Below are 14,551 nucleotides of genomic sequence, written 5' to 3' on the forward strand. Positions count from 1 at the left end.
GTGTTTTTATGCTTGGTTGGATGAGGAAGTGAGAAGTCATGGAGAAGCACGATTGGATAAAAAAGGATGATCTAATGGTCATAAACCCAGGTGAGCTTAGCACGGCCTATTTGTTCAATATCCTCGCCAGCCCTGTGTGTTCAGAGAGAGGCTGTTCCTTTTTTCTGGGCACAGGGAGGTCCTTTCAAACGAGGTCCTCTCTACCTGCTTGGGGATGGGGGAGAAGGTGAGAGTGACCTTCCCCATCCTTCTGTTTTCCCAAACGCCCAGGTGCTGGATTTCGAGGTAGTGCGTCCTGAACCCCATCAGGTTTGTGCCATGTCTTTCATTTAGAAGGAAGCTGGAGTCGCACATCTGGTTCTCTGTTTGATTGAGAGAGTTGGGAAAGCAAGCATCTGAATAGCTTGTTCACATATCCCGGGTGTTGTTCTTTCCCAGTCTCCATTGGCCTTGTGGGCGAGACAGCTCCTTGCTGAGGGGTCTTCCTGTGCATTGCAGGGCGTTTAGCATCAACCCTGGTTTCTACCCACAGGATACAACAGCACCCCTCCTCCACCCCCAGCTGGGCTACCAAAAACATCTCCTGACATGGCCGAATTCGCCTCCTTCCTCTTGCTGAGAACCAAACTCAAAACTCAAGGTCGTTTCTTCATGACTTCTTTCAGTGTGGACTCTGAAACCCTATCGATAAAGTTCACAGATTCTGTTCCACATGGACTGTTAGCATCCCCCCAAATTTACATGTTGAAATCTCTGTCACCTTATTTATTCAGAAGTAACAGCACAGAAAGGCCTGGTCACTTCAGAGGACGGGTCACTCTCTCCGGGTGTCTTCCTTGGAGAGCTCCTGTATCACACCAAGAAAACCCTTCCTGTTCTTTCATGGCCCGTCAAGAGGCTTCCTCCGACAGCCTCGCTCTCTGCTCTCCTCACCCCTTGCTGTATGGCTGCCAGACTTCATCATGGCCACCTCTGTGTTTCTTCTGTACACCTGTCCCCCCTACCCTGCCCTGTGTCACAAGAAATCGCTCACACAGTGCCTTCTCTCCCTCTCTCTTTTTTTCTTCTCTGGGGCATTGGGGATTGAACCCTGGGCCTTGTGCATGCTAGGCAAGAGTTCTACCACTGAGCCACACTCCCAGCTCCTTCTCTATAGGGTCTCAGTCAGCTGCTGAGGCTGGCCTTGAACTTGTGACCCTCCTGCCTCAGCCTCCTGAATGGCTGGGGTTACAGGTGTGCACCACCATGTGGGGCATAGGGTGTGCTCTCTTTGGAGGCTGGAAGTTATAAAAGGTCAAGGACTATGTCATGTTCACCATTGTTTATCCCACTCCTGCCATGAACAGAGCCGGGAAGATATCAAATGCTCAAGACATATTTATTAAAGGATCAGTGATTGAAAGCGTGAAGACTGGGGGTCCAGATAGGTGCTCCTCTAACCTACAAGCTCCCACGCAGGACACGTGTGCACGAAGGCCCAGGTGTGGCTGCACACATGCACACAGAAACGTGTGCCTGAGGGAGGACCTCTGGGTTAAAATCCATCTTAGATTTCCATCTTTTTAGCAGAAGAACAGCAGGGTTTCCCAGGCTGACCTGAAGCATGAAGTCCAGGGTGTGAGCAGTGGGAGAACCTTCCCTCAGTTCAGGGAAGGAAGAACCTGGGCATGAAAGTCCAGGAAAGGAAGCACTTCTTCTGGTCCCAGTAAAGGATGCTTCTCGAATCTTGAATTTGGCTTATTTGGGGCCTTGGCCCACATTGGAGTAACTTGGCACTGAGTTTGGCGGTTCTGGGATGACCACTGGGTTTGTTGCATAGACATTTGGGATGACCGTGCCCACCTGGAAAACAGGCACATGCTATGGTTAGGTTAGGGTTTGTTCTCCAAGGTTCACAGGCTGGGAGCTTTGACCCCAGTGTGGTGGTGGTGTTGAGGGGGTGGGGCCTCTAGGTGGTGGGGCCAGGGGAGGGGGCTCCACCCTCATGAAGAGAGCAGGCTGGGTCTCACAGAAGTGAGTTGGATTTTGCAAGAGGGGTTTGTTATAGAATGAGGCTACCCCAAAGGCCTGGCCTCTTCTGCACTAGGGGTTTCCTTTTCTATTTTTCTGCCATGTTGTGAAGTAGCCAGAGAGTCTTTGCCAGCTCTCTGGTGCAATGTTGTTTGAAACCTTCAGTCACCAGAAACAAAAGCTAAATAAACTTCTTTATAAGTTACCCAGCCTCAGGTGTCTTGTAATAGCAACAGAAAATGGACTAAGACAACCCAGGACTAAGGGAAAAGGAAGGACAAGCCTGTGTGGAGGCCCTGAGATGCTGCATGGCTCCCTTGCTCCTGGATAAGGAATGGGAAACACGAAGACCCTCTGCTTTCATTGTCTTGGGGAATCTGTGCCCTGGGACTCACATTGTTGTAGTGACAGCAGGCCAGCTGGCAGCCGAAGTGGGAAGAGGTGCACGCCACGCAGAACTCCAAGAGGCAGAAGAGCAGCAGCACAGCAGAAATAGCAACCCCAGGGTTCTGGAAACAGAGGGAATCAGGAGGACTCGAGTGCCGGACTGGACATCCGGCCGACCCTGTATCATGGCTCTGTCGTGGACCATCTCTATGGCTGTGGGGATGTCTCCCACTGCCTCTTAGTCTTAAGGGGGAAAAGATGTCTCTGGGCTTTTGGGAGGCTCATATGTGGGTGGGAAATGTCATTTTGCCACTCCTCCCCAGGGCTTCTCTAAGGAAAGGAAAGGAGGGTCATTGTTTAGGGAAACACCTCGAGAGGGCATTTCAGGGGCGTTTTCTGAGCAAATGGGTTTCTAGCAAAGAAGAGACAGAACTTCTATGTCAGAGGGGTCACCCTGGCTACTGCGCTAATAAGAGCTGTGACAGGAGACATGCAGTGTCTTAGCCAGAGTGGCCATGGAGGAAGTAAGGGACATGGCCTGATTCTGGATACATTTTGAAAGAAGAATCAAACACAATTCCCCGAGGAAATGGCTGTGAGGCGGGGTCAATGATTATTCCAAGGTTCTGTCCCCAGATCCTGGACAGATGACACTGCCTTTGATTGGAACAAGGAGAACCAAGTAGAGAAGGTTTGGAGGTCAGGTCTGCCCATGGGGACACTGAGTGCAAAGGTTAACTACCGATGTGACAGACTGGAGCGTGGGGTAGAGGAATCGGCTGGAGCTGTGCATTGGGGTGTCATTGTCACAGAAAGGTGTTTCAAGTCCCCACATTGGATGAGATTGACAAGGCAGTGTGTAGAGAAAACAGGAGAGGACCAACCATGGGGCCTGCGAGGTGGAGGGGAGATTGGCTAGCCGGAGCGGGGCGTGGCCGGAGCGGGGCGTGGCCGGAGCGGGGCGTGGCGCCAAGGGAGGGCCTCCGACTGGGTTGACTGGGGGCTGGGAGCAGAGCAAGGTGTTAGAGAAGTGAGGCTGAGAGTCTGATTGGGTGGTTTGAGAGAAAATGGGAGAGAATTGGAGATGGTGAGCACAGGTGGGTTCTGTGAGGAATTTTCTGCAAAGAACACTAAAGAAATAGAGTGATCATTGACTGGGGAAGTGGGACCAAAGGAAGTTTTATTTTTTTGTCTTTTAAGTTGAAAGAAATAAGACCGAATCTCTATGCTGCTGGAAATGCTCTAGTAAGGAGGGACTCGAAGATGTAGAGGGTAGATGGGAGAGAGGGAGAGGGGGTGGGGGAGGACTTGGGCAGTTTTGCAGATGGGGGACAGGATTTACAGGGGACACAGCTCATCTATGGCTGGCCTGTTCGGTTAAGTAGCCACGATTCCCATGTGGCTACTGAGTACGTGACATGTGGCTATTAATCAAGTAGAGATGAGCTGTTAATGCAAAACCATATACTCGGTTTCAAAAACTCAGTGCTCAAAATGCAAAATAGTAACTTCATGATCTTCCACCCCATGACTTGTGTAATTGACAATTTGGATATTTTAGTTTTAACAAAGTCTATTATTGAAATTAGTTTCCCCTGTTGCTTTTTTCCCCTTAATGTGTCAACTAGAAAATTTAAAATCTCATATGTAGCTTACATGCTCTTCCCCCTGAACAGTGCCAGTCGATAACACAGGTTAGGGAATAGGGTCCAGGGGCCCAATCCTGCAGCTGCCTATTTTGTAAATAAAGTTTTATCAGAGCACAGCCATGCTCATTCGTTTGATGTTTTCTGTGGCTGCTAAAGGCCTGCCGTAGCTGCAACAGAAATCATTTGACCCGTAAAGCTCAAATACTCTCTGGTGCTTTGCAGAAAGCATTTGCCAACTCGTGCTCTCTGATAAGGGGCAGGGGGGCCCAGAATGTGAGAGGAGGAGGGACAGGCTGGGTGCATGAGCCATCCTGCTGAAAACTCCCAACATGGACCCAAGTATGTACTGTTTTATAAAAGCGGTGACCAACATTGAGAAAAGTCAGGGACTTTAAACTTTGATTCTGACAGCAGCTTCTTTGCCCTCAGTGCTCGGAGAGGGAATTTTGATTGTCAATCTCTTTCTGGCAGTTTCCTAAACAGAGCTGGGTCAGATCCAGAGGACCCTGGTTGGGAGGGATACTCACCACACCCCAGTTATAATAGGGAGGATAATAATTAAGGTTGGCATAAGTTCTGACGAGGCTTATATCCGTGATGAAGAGTATGATTCCCACCGCAGAACAGACGGCGCTGAAGATGTTCAAGCCCACGCTGCTGTTCAGCTGAAGATGACACAGAGGGTCAGGGTGGGAGGAGAAAACGATTCTAAGATAAGCAGAGACTCAACAAGTGCCCTACCCCAGCCGATATTTTTATTGTGTTAAAATGTTCTTAACATCAAATTTACCAATTCAACCATTTTAAGTGTTATGGTTCAGGGGTATTAAATCATTTATATTGTTATACAACCATTACCACCAGCTGTCTCTATACCTCTTTTCATCAAAAAGTGTTTCTTAATGTGAATCCCAGGAGCCCTTGTTCTCCAGCAAGTAAAGAAGTGTTCTGTGTAAAAAGGCTCTGAGGTTTAATTATGGCTTTAAAAAAGGGCTGTGTAGAATAAAGATAAATATATATATATATATATATATATATATATATATTTTTTTTTTTTTTTTTTTCTGCAGGATTTCTCAGAGCCTTTGATGAGAATGGTGGATATTCCAGAGAGGGGAAAATAAAAGAGATGTTCCCAAGTTCATCTAACTATCTTTACAGAGCATATTGCTGGACAAGTGTTCCCCAGGTTCATCTTGGGGAACCCCCTACCCACTTATCCCGTAGGAGACAGGCAGGAATCTCAGCGCAGTGTCTGGGGATGTGATGGGCTTGGGTGCTCCATGATTCTGGCCCATGTGCAGAAAGATTTTTCCCAGACATTTTAATGATCCATTTGGAGATTTTCAAATTCATCTCATCTGATTTAGGGACCTGGTCCCCTGAGACCCCAATCCTGGAAAAACCTGTTTGTCAGAGAAATGAAGGTACCATCTTGGTCCACTGGGGGGAAGAACTAAGCCCTGTGCACATTGATGTTTCGAGTTCAGTTGGCTGGATTCCTCAGGGAAGTGGGTGCTGGAGGCTCCCTCAGCCCCCCAGGATTGGCCGGAGGTCTGCTTTGTGGGCCGCAAGCATGCTTGGCTCCTGGCTCAGTAGAGGGGAGGCCAGGACTCTGGGGAACACTGTGTCCCCTGTGAGGGCCTTTTGAGGATGCTCTTCATTCCCTCCCACCTCTCTCCTGACTTTAACTGAGCTGACTGTGTTGTTCCTTCCCTCCCCTGAGTTATCTGGGATTTTCCCACTTGGCCTCCAGGGCAAGGCTCACGAGGCCTCACGCAGTGGCGAGCCTGTGCGTGGGAGCCCTGGGTCTGGTCATAGGAGGTCAAGGAGGGAGAAGGATTGCATGGTAACCTTTTCCCTGGCACCTGTCCTCCATAGGTCCCTGACTGGGAGACACAGTCTGAGGACGTAACTCACCAGGCAAGAGGAATTGGGCTGATTTTCTGCGGCCACCGAGAAGGATCCTGAAATGATAAACTGGTGCAGAAGAGAGGAGGTTTAAAAGGGGTCGAGGGTTAGAGCACCCTGCCTCAGGTGTCTGGGATTCTGGGAGCACACACTGAATTCCTTTGCAGGGACCATCGGCTCAACATGAGGGACAAAATAAATGAGCTGATTGGCACCGCGTACAGGACAGAGAGGTGATAAAAACAAGTGTTAGGATCTGGCAGACCTGGTTTTAAACGGAAACTCATATGATCTTGGGTAAGCTATTAATTTCTCTAAGTCTTTATTTCCTCTTCTGAAAAATGGGGAAATTTGCTTCTGTTGTTAGGCATCACTGTCATGAGATAACTTATACCCTGCCTCTGGCACGTGGTGTATCCCACACATAGCAGACGATCAATAAACGTTAGTTTATTTCCTTGTCTTTCGTTTCCCTACATGTGCACTTGGCTCTCCAGTCTTTGTATTGTGTTCCATGAGGTTTGGGGCTCTGGAAGGAAGAGGGAAAAGACTGCCAGCATCTTCTCTGCTGCCTTTACATTTAAGCCCTGAAATAGTCTTTGCCTGTCTATAGACCTGGACTGTATCTTTGGGTTATTTAAGTAAGTGCTGTGCCTCTGATGCTGAGGATGGTGGTGCAGACTGTGTGCATTTCCTTCCAAACCTGGTATCCTGCAGGCCTTGGGCCTGATGGGCTCACTTGCCATCCTTTGCCTAGTGTGGTGGCAAAAGTGCTCTGAGAAGCATGAGCTAGGATTTGCTGAGTGCTATTTTTTTGTAAATGTTTTCAGTGAGATAATTTACATACTATGCAATTCGTCTATTCAAAGCATATTATCCAACTATTTTTAGTATATTTATGGAGTCCTTGCAACCATCACTATTATCTAAGTTGGGAACAATCCAGCAACCCCAAAAGAACCCCACACCTACTAGCAGCCATGTCCTGTGACTCTCTCCTCCCACCACATGAAACACCTTTTAAGCCCTGCATCAGTTAATTGCATGACAGCTGACCTAGTGGTTATTTTTCCCATTTTAAATATGGGAATAGAATCTTTAGGCATGTGCCCCGAGTGGACGCCGTTGGCTGCAGTTAAAGCTCACTCTGCCCGTTCCTGCTTCCCACGGGGGGATGCTCTAGTTTTCTACAAGTGGAAAAGCAGATCTCAATTTCATGGCCTTCCTTTATAGAGACTTGACAGGAAGGGAGGAAAGGGCTGGGCCTGGCGTGTACGGCCAGTCCTGAGGGGCCAAAGGAAGGGTCTGGCCTTGGGAAGAGGACATGAGAGACCGTTGGGAAGTAGAAGCAGAGTCCTGGCCTCAGAGAGACAGGGCAGAACCCTCCAGAGGAAAGGGGGAAGGCTGCGGGGACTGCAGGGCCCTGAGCGACCGGGAGGGCGGTGGGACGACAGCAAGGCACACCACAGGGGCCCAGGCAGCCCCCAGAGCTCCTGAACACTCCGTGGAACCCGATGCTCGTGGCAGGCGGGCTGCGTGGCTGTGATGTTACCATAGCCCCAGACTCCACGAGGGTCCAGGTGCGGGCACAGGTGTCTGTGGGTCGTTGGAGGGGGGAAGGGGCTGGGGCTGGTTTCCAAGTGTGGGTTCGTGCAGAGGAGAGAGAGCCCACCCTAGGACGAAGAGCAGTTGGAGGGAAGAAGAGGAGCAGGGGCTCAGAGGGAGACACAGCTCTGTGTTCTGAAGACCCTGTGTGGCTGTGAGGAGGGGGTTCGGCTCTCGGCTCTTAACTTAAATGCTATAGGACATTTAAGTGATGTAGGACAGGCTGGCCAGGCTGACATCTAGGTTACTGAGGCGTTTTGCTGTTTGTGGGAGAAGTCACGGTTGAGTCACAGGTGGGGGTGTGGGTTAAGGGAAAGGCTGTGTAAGAGAAGAAGGGAGAAAAAGAGAAAGGTAGGTGGAGAGGGACAAGCAGGCCATGTGTGTGTGTGTGTGTGTGTGTGTGTGTGTTTAGGATGCCGGTGAGAGGATGAAAGAATCACAAAGGCTAAGCTGGAGTAGAGGAAGGACTGGGGTTCTTAACCTTTTATGGAGTCACAGATCACCCTGAGAATCCGATTAAAGCTATCGACCTTTCCAGAAGAAAAAAATGCATGTCTAATTATACTAGATATTTTGCCAAGATGGGGCCTCCAGAGCACCCCCCCACTTGAGCACACAGACACTTGCTCTCCTCTGGCTGGAGAGCCTCTGCTCAAAATTGTCAGTGTTTTGTTGCTGGAGCTCAGGTTTTTGGGACCCTGTGGAGCAGGACCTGAGGACCTAGTCCCTCACGTCTCTTTTGCAAGTGGATGTGTCTTCGTGAATTAAGAAAAGGAGCCACCTCTGGGCTGATGAACTCAGAGAAGGTTCCCTGGTCGCAGTGAATAAGAAAGACAACCTCTTTGGGTGAATGCCACCCACAAAGCTATGACTTGATATCATGGGTTGGATTGTGTCTCTTTTCCAAATTTCATATGCTGAAGGTCTAACTTCCAATACCTCAGAATATGACTGTAATTAGAGATAAGGCCTTTAATACGGCCTAAGGATAAATGTGGTCATCAGGGTGGGCACTTGTCCAATTGACTGGTGTTCTTATAAGAAGAGGAAATTAGGACACAGGCCCAGAGGGGACCCATGGGAAGGCCCAGGAGGAGGAGAGATCTCGGGGTGAACCAATCCAGCTGACACCTTGGACTTCTGGCTTCCAGAATTGGGAGGTAACATTTCTATCCTGTAGGCCACCCATTTGGTGACACTTTGTTGCAGGAGCTGTCACAAACTATGCACTTGGTGGATGGGGACCTTCTGCAGGGGGACAGGCTGCACACATTGACGAGGTGGCCCTGAGCACGTGGGCAACTTCTGGAAACTCAGTTGTGGGCGACTGGAGTTCCTTACCCAGATGCCTCCCCAGAAGGGGAAGCCCCCATAGAAAGAGATGGACACGTAGTAGCCCGAGAGCACGGTCGCCATGATGGAGCCCAGGCCGATGTGCACCAGGCCAATGAGGATCTGGAGGGCCTGTAGGAGAACCACAAGGAAGCTTTTGTGTCTGTGGCTGGACCCTGCCTCCCCCCGTGAGCCTCTGTTTTATTTTAGTAAATGTTTGGTTTTCCAAGTTTCAAAGGTAATATGGGAAATACGAAAAGGAAACAAGATCTACGCACAATTGACTCCCACCTGGAGAAAACAAATATTTACATTTTGTTGTATAACCTTTTGTTATTCCTTTCCAAATATATACCTTGGTAATAAGATACAATATACAATATACCCCAGAATTGCGTTTTGTTATTTTAATATTTCATCATGAACATGTCCCCAGGACATTAAGTGTGGAGGACTCCCCAGATTCCAGCCTATGAACGTTCGGAAGAGCAGGTGTAACAAGATTGGACAGGTGAGATAGTTTCTAGTTTTTTTGTATTACACATTACATTGTAATGAATATTTCTGTATGTAAAATTTTTCCCTTATCTCTATTTTATTTTGTTTTAGAATACTATCATGGTTTGAAGTATACCTCCTTCTGTTCCTCACCAAATTCATAAACAGTAGTTCAAACCTCCTGTATCTAAGAATGTGACCTTATTTGGGAATAGGATTGGCATGGATAAAAAGATGAGGTCATGCGGGACTAAGGTAGGCCCCAATCTAACATGACTGGTGTCCTTATTAAAAACAATACCATTTGAAAATTGTATAGATCTTGCCATAAGACCATGAGCTACCAGATGCTAGGAGAAAACCCTAGAATAGATTCTCCCCTACTGCTTTCAGGGGGAGTATGACCCTGACAACATGTGGTCTCAGATATCTAGTCTACAGAATTGTGAGACAATACATTCCCTATTGTTCTAAGCCCTCTACTTTGTGGCACTTTGTTATAGCAGTTCTAGAAGGCTAATACATATACATTTTTTCATAAATGGCATCTATCTATCTATCTATATCTACACATCTATATGTATGTTGTATACCACAAACATGGTATGGTACCAAATATAAATATATTATTTCCTTAATTTTATACAAATGATAGCAATTATACACAATGTCTGATCCTTACTTTCTCCAGTGAGCAATGCACCTTGAGTGTGTCTCTATTGTTACATAAAGAGTCTCCTTGTTCTTTTCATAGCTCCACTATATTTAATTCAATGGATGTACAATCCAGTGATTTAACTGGTGTTCTGTTGATGGCTATTTTGGTTGTTTCCATCCTTTTGTTTTTACAAACTGTTCTGCAATGAATATTTCAGAAATATTCATTTCTTGTAGGCATATTTGGAGAATGAAGAATCAGAAATGGAATCACTGGGTATTTTGTAAAATTTTCAGAGGCAAATCGCCCTCCATGGAGACAGTATCAATTTACACTCCCATGAGCAGTATTTGATTGTGGGGCCAGGATCGGGACATGGGCATTCTGGATTAGAATTCATGCATGTCATCATTAGGCCATCCAATGAAACGGTCCTCCTTTGTCCTACCCACCACCACTTCTCAGGATTTGTTGTGGTTGTTTGGTTGTCTAACTTTCCTTTGTCTGCTCTACTGGGTGAAGGTTTGATTTCATCACACTGGGCTTTGACTCCACTTTGTGGTTTACTTTGTCTTTTGGGACTCAATTTCTTCCTGAGACACTGTGGACCCACATGGACATCAGCAACAGAATCTACATTGACGGGCACTGCTTTATTTTGTTGTTGTTGCTTTTCTTCCTCTGCCCTAAAATGTCTACATCAGAAAATAAAAGGCTTTATACTGAGGTCCTTGGGGTTGTCCACAGCTGAGTTTTCTAATAAGCGTGGGTTGGGCAGGGCCATCTCAGCTCCAACCCCACCTGTTGGATGAGGTGCATTTCCCAGAATTCCCCTTGGCTCCCCAACATCAGCCCATGGCCACTGGCCTGCAGATTGAGATTCCACTTACCCCTAAGACCTTGCCTTCTTTCAAGACTCTGTGGGGAACCAGGCCATTCACACTTGACACGAAACTGGAGGGGTTCCCAGGAATCAGGTGGACTTGAGGCTGGTTGTTTGGATATAGGGGCACCTGAGACACAGCTCCTGGGAGCACAGGATAGCCATTGTGGGGTGCCACCACAAACACAGAATTGGCCATGGGGCCTGCTGGAGTGGTTGAATTCATGCTGTTAAAACCCAAAATGTGAGAGAGTCATTATTTATGCACTTATGCTTATGTTTAAAAAGAACTGTAGAGGCTGGGGATGTGGCTCATGCGGTAGCTCGCTCGCCTGGCATGCACGGGGTTCGATCCTTAGCACCACATAAAAATAAAATAAAGATGTTGTGCCCACCGAAAACTGAAAATAAATATTTAAAAAATTCTCTCTCTCTCTCTCCCCCTTAAAAACAAATAAAAATAAAAAGGACTGTAGAAAAAATTAATTGAGAAGGACTTTGGCTTCTGCTCATCTGAGCTTCTCAGAGGAGTTTACTAATCCCCTTTTAGAGATACTATTAGACGCCAGGTACCGGGCAGCTTAGACTCCCAGGCAGTCAACGCTTTACAAATGCATCTCCTTTAACCTTCACACTTGCCAGGTTTCACTGACGAGGAAAGGAAGGCCTGGGCAGGTTTAGTGCCACCAGAAGGCAGAAGCTCTGTCTTTTCCATTTTTGTGTGTCTAGCAGTGTTTGGCGGGATGCTCTGTTTATACTAGTTCTACCCAATAGTGGAATGCCAGAACTGGAAAGTATCTAGTTGGAGAACGGAGAACATTGAGCTCAATTCTCTGATTTTCTGGAGAAGGAAACCAAGAGTGGGAGAGCGAACGTGAATTCTCCAAGGTCCCAGTCACATACACTTTAGCTGAATGGAGGTTGTCCCTCTCAAGGACAGCACAACGCCAGTGCAGCAGGTGCTCATCGAGGGGATTATGTTGCTTAATTTTCTAGGCCACTTATGAATTCTGATGTGGCTTTAACATTTTCTTTTTTTTCTCTTTCTTTTTTTGGGAGCAGACCCATGAAAGCTAATCCAATCAACCCCTGTGAGGGCCTCCATCCACTCTCAGACTCCCCGCAGATCTCATTTGGCAAAAAGCCTTATCACTGTCCCTCAGTGATCCATAGAAACCACTAGATTCAGCAAACTCACCTTGCTCTGCCAGCAGCCACGACGTCTCTCTTGCTCCTGTCTCCAATTCTTTGCTGCAGGAAGCTGGTTTTCCGAGAGAGTGAACGCACTGCGTGCAGTTGGGTGGTACATATAGAAGGATACAAAGTCCTCCTCACTTATTTTCTTGGGTGCAGGCCAGGTCACCAGCTGCTTAAGAGCTCAGGTTCCCCATTCATGTTTGCTTCCTGTTTTGGTCCATGAACCAATGACATACAGTTCGACTTCACAAGTGTTTGCTGGTATCGACGCGGAGGAGAAAGGGTGGTGCTTGGTGCTCTGGGAGACCCAGGAATGCCCAGAGCACTCAGGGCCCGGGGTACTGAGCCCTAACAGAAGCCAGAATGATATAAACACCAGCGTTGAGAGATGAGTGTCTCCCATGAGAACAGAGGAGAAAATGACACATTGGATTTGAAGACATTGGAGATTCGGAGTCAACGAGGTGCAATGGGAAAAGGGGTGGAGTCACAGCCAGAGATTAGATCTAGTCGGATCTAAGTCAGAGCCTACAGAAAATCAGACAGGCATCCAACAGATCCGTGTCGTCGATCCTGTGAATTTAACATGCCCTCTGGATAAGAACTGCTGCGCCAGACCATGAAGCCCTGTTGGACTAGTCCAGAGCACACTGACCTTTGTATCCTCGTTGCCATTCGAAAGGCACTCGATAAATGCGCACCGACTGAGCATCTGAAGCTGGTGGGATGGACAGAACTCTGGGAGCTGGTCAACAGAAAGAGCAGGGCAGGCAGAGGCTGTGGAAGAGGGAGGAGAGAGGCCGCAGGGCGTGTGTTGGGTGTCTAATAGTGAGGGAGATTGAAAGGAAAAAAGGGTAAAAAGTAGAAGGAGTCTAACCCATAGATGGAGTCTTGGTCCATTTTTCTGTGAGATTTCTGGATCTTTGTCCTTCAAGTTTTAAGAGTTCTTTACATGTAAGGTACACTAGCTTTTCATTTGTGGAACATTTTCTCCAAGTTTGACAATTGTTTTTTGACTTGTGTTGTTTTCTTTGTCATGAGAATTTAAAAATTTTGTGTAGTAATACTTCTCCCTCCCTCCCTCCCTCCCTCCCTCCCTCCCTTCCTTCCTTTTTTGGGTACTGGGGATAGAACCCAGGGGCACTCAACCACTGAGCCACATCCCCAGCCCTATTTTGTATTTTATTGAGAGACAGGGTCTCACTGAGTTGATTAGGGCCTCACTGTTGTTGAGGCTGGCTTTGAACTTGTGATCCTCCTGCCTCACCCTTCTGAGCCGCTGGGATTACAGGTGCGCACCACAGCTCCCGTCTATCTTTTGTCTCATTTCCTATGACTTTTGAGTTGATGTTAGGAGGTCTTTCCTAACCCCAAGATTACATAGGACTTCACCTGCACTTTCTTCTGATATTCTATGGTTTTTTTACACCACCATTCCTAATACACTTAGAGTTTTTTCTTATGAATGGCATGAGACACAGACCTAATTTCATACTTTCCCCAAAGGCTACTTAGTTTGTCCCAGAATAATTTATGAAACAGTCCATTTTTAACTCTAGTGCTTCGAAATGCCACCTTTGTCACATGCTAAATTTCTTTACGCATTAGGGTCTAAATTTTGTCTTTTTCTTCTGTGCCACTGACCTGTTTGTCTCTTCATGTTATCACAGTGTTTTAATTAGAGAGGCTTTAAAGCACACTTTAATGTCTGTTAGGGTGAGTCTCCCTTGTAATTTTTTAAAATTATTTTTCTGGCTATTCTTGCATGTTTGTTTTTCCAAATGAACTTTAGCATTAATTTGTCCAGCTCCATAAAATCACCTAACAGCTTTGTTGAAAAGGTGAATGCCATGAACCCGCTTGTGTTGAAGGAAGTAATAAGAGGCAGCTGAGCAGGAACAGTTAGCTGACCAAGCCCTACTGCATGGTTCTCTTGGGGACACGTTGAACTGGCTCTTACAGAGGATGGAATTTTCCATCTCTTTATTGACTTCCTAGAAAGGGTGCCAACTCCCTAGAAGAGCCTAGAGACATGGGGGAGAGGAATCATATCCAAACCTCCAAGAGCAAAGACTGCTGATGCCCCAGCCCTATCGCCTTGGTCCACTCTGGACGTCATCTTCAGACAGTGTCCATATCTACAGATAATTCTCCTCTCTCTTCCTGAGGATACTCTGGTGGGGGGCAGGCCAAAGGTTCTGGAAAGTTAATACCCCAGGAAATTTTATTAACCAATAAAATATGGGTATGCTGAATAATTACTCTAAATTCCCTGCCCCCTCCAACAGGGATAGTTCTGGGGTGGGTTTCACCTTTCTTCAACACAATCCAGCCTTGGTTGCCCCCAGTAGTAGCACACCCATGAACACATGATTTTTTTGGCTTTGCTCCTTCCTCGCTCACTTTTCCATGTACTCCTTT

General features: G+C 47.2%; 1 protein-coding gene across 1 annotated transcript; it reads right to left on the reverse strand.

Annotated features, from left to right (window-relative positions):
• Positions 1–1,395: 1,395 nt before the first annotated feature.
• On the reverse strand, positions 1,396–12,241 carry Ms4a8 (membrane spanning 4-domains A8). The gene is made up of 7 exons (XM_027944050.2): positions 12,132–12,241; positions 10,941–11,160; positions 8,904–9,026; positions 5,967–6,026; positions 4,574–4,711; positions 2,406–2,519; positions 1,396–1,842 (listed from the first exon to the last, which is right to left on the reverse strand). Exons 2-7 carry the CDS (start codon positions 11,157–11,159, stop codon positions 1,738–1,740), a joined length of 759 nt encoding a protein of 252 aa, XP_027799851.2. The 5' UTR covers position 11,160; positions 12,132–12,241; the 3' UTR covers positions 1,396–1,737.
• Between the last annotated feature and the right edge of the window lie 2,310 nt (positions 12,242–14,551).

This window comes from Marmota flaviventris, chromosome 9 (assembly GCF_047511675.1).
Source record: "Marmota flaviventris isolate mMarFla1 chromosome 9, mMarFla1.hap1, whole genome shotgun sequence".
Taxonomy (NCBI): domain Eukaryota; kingdom Metazoa; phylum Chordata; class Mammalia; order Rodentia; family Sciuridae; genus Marmota; species Marmota flaviventris.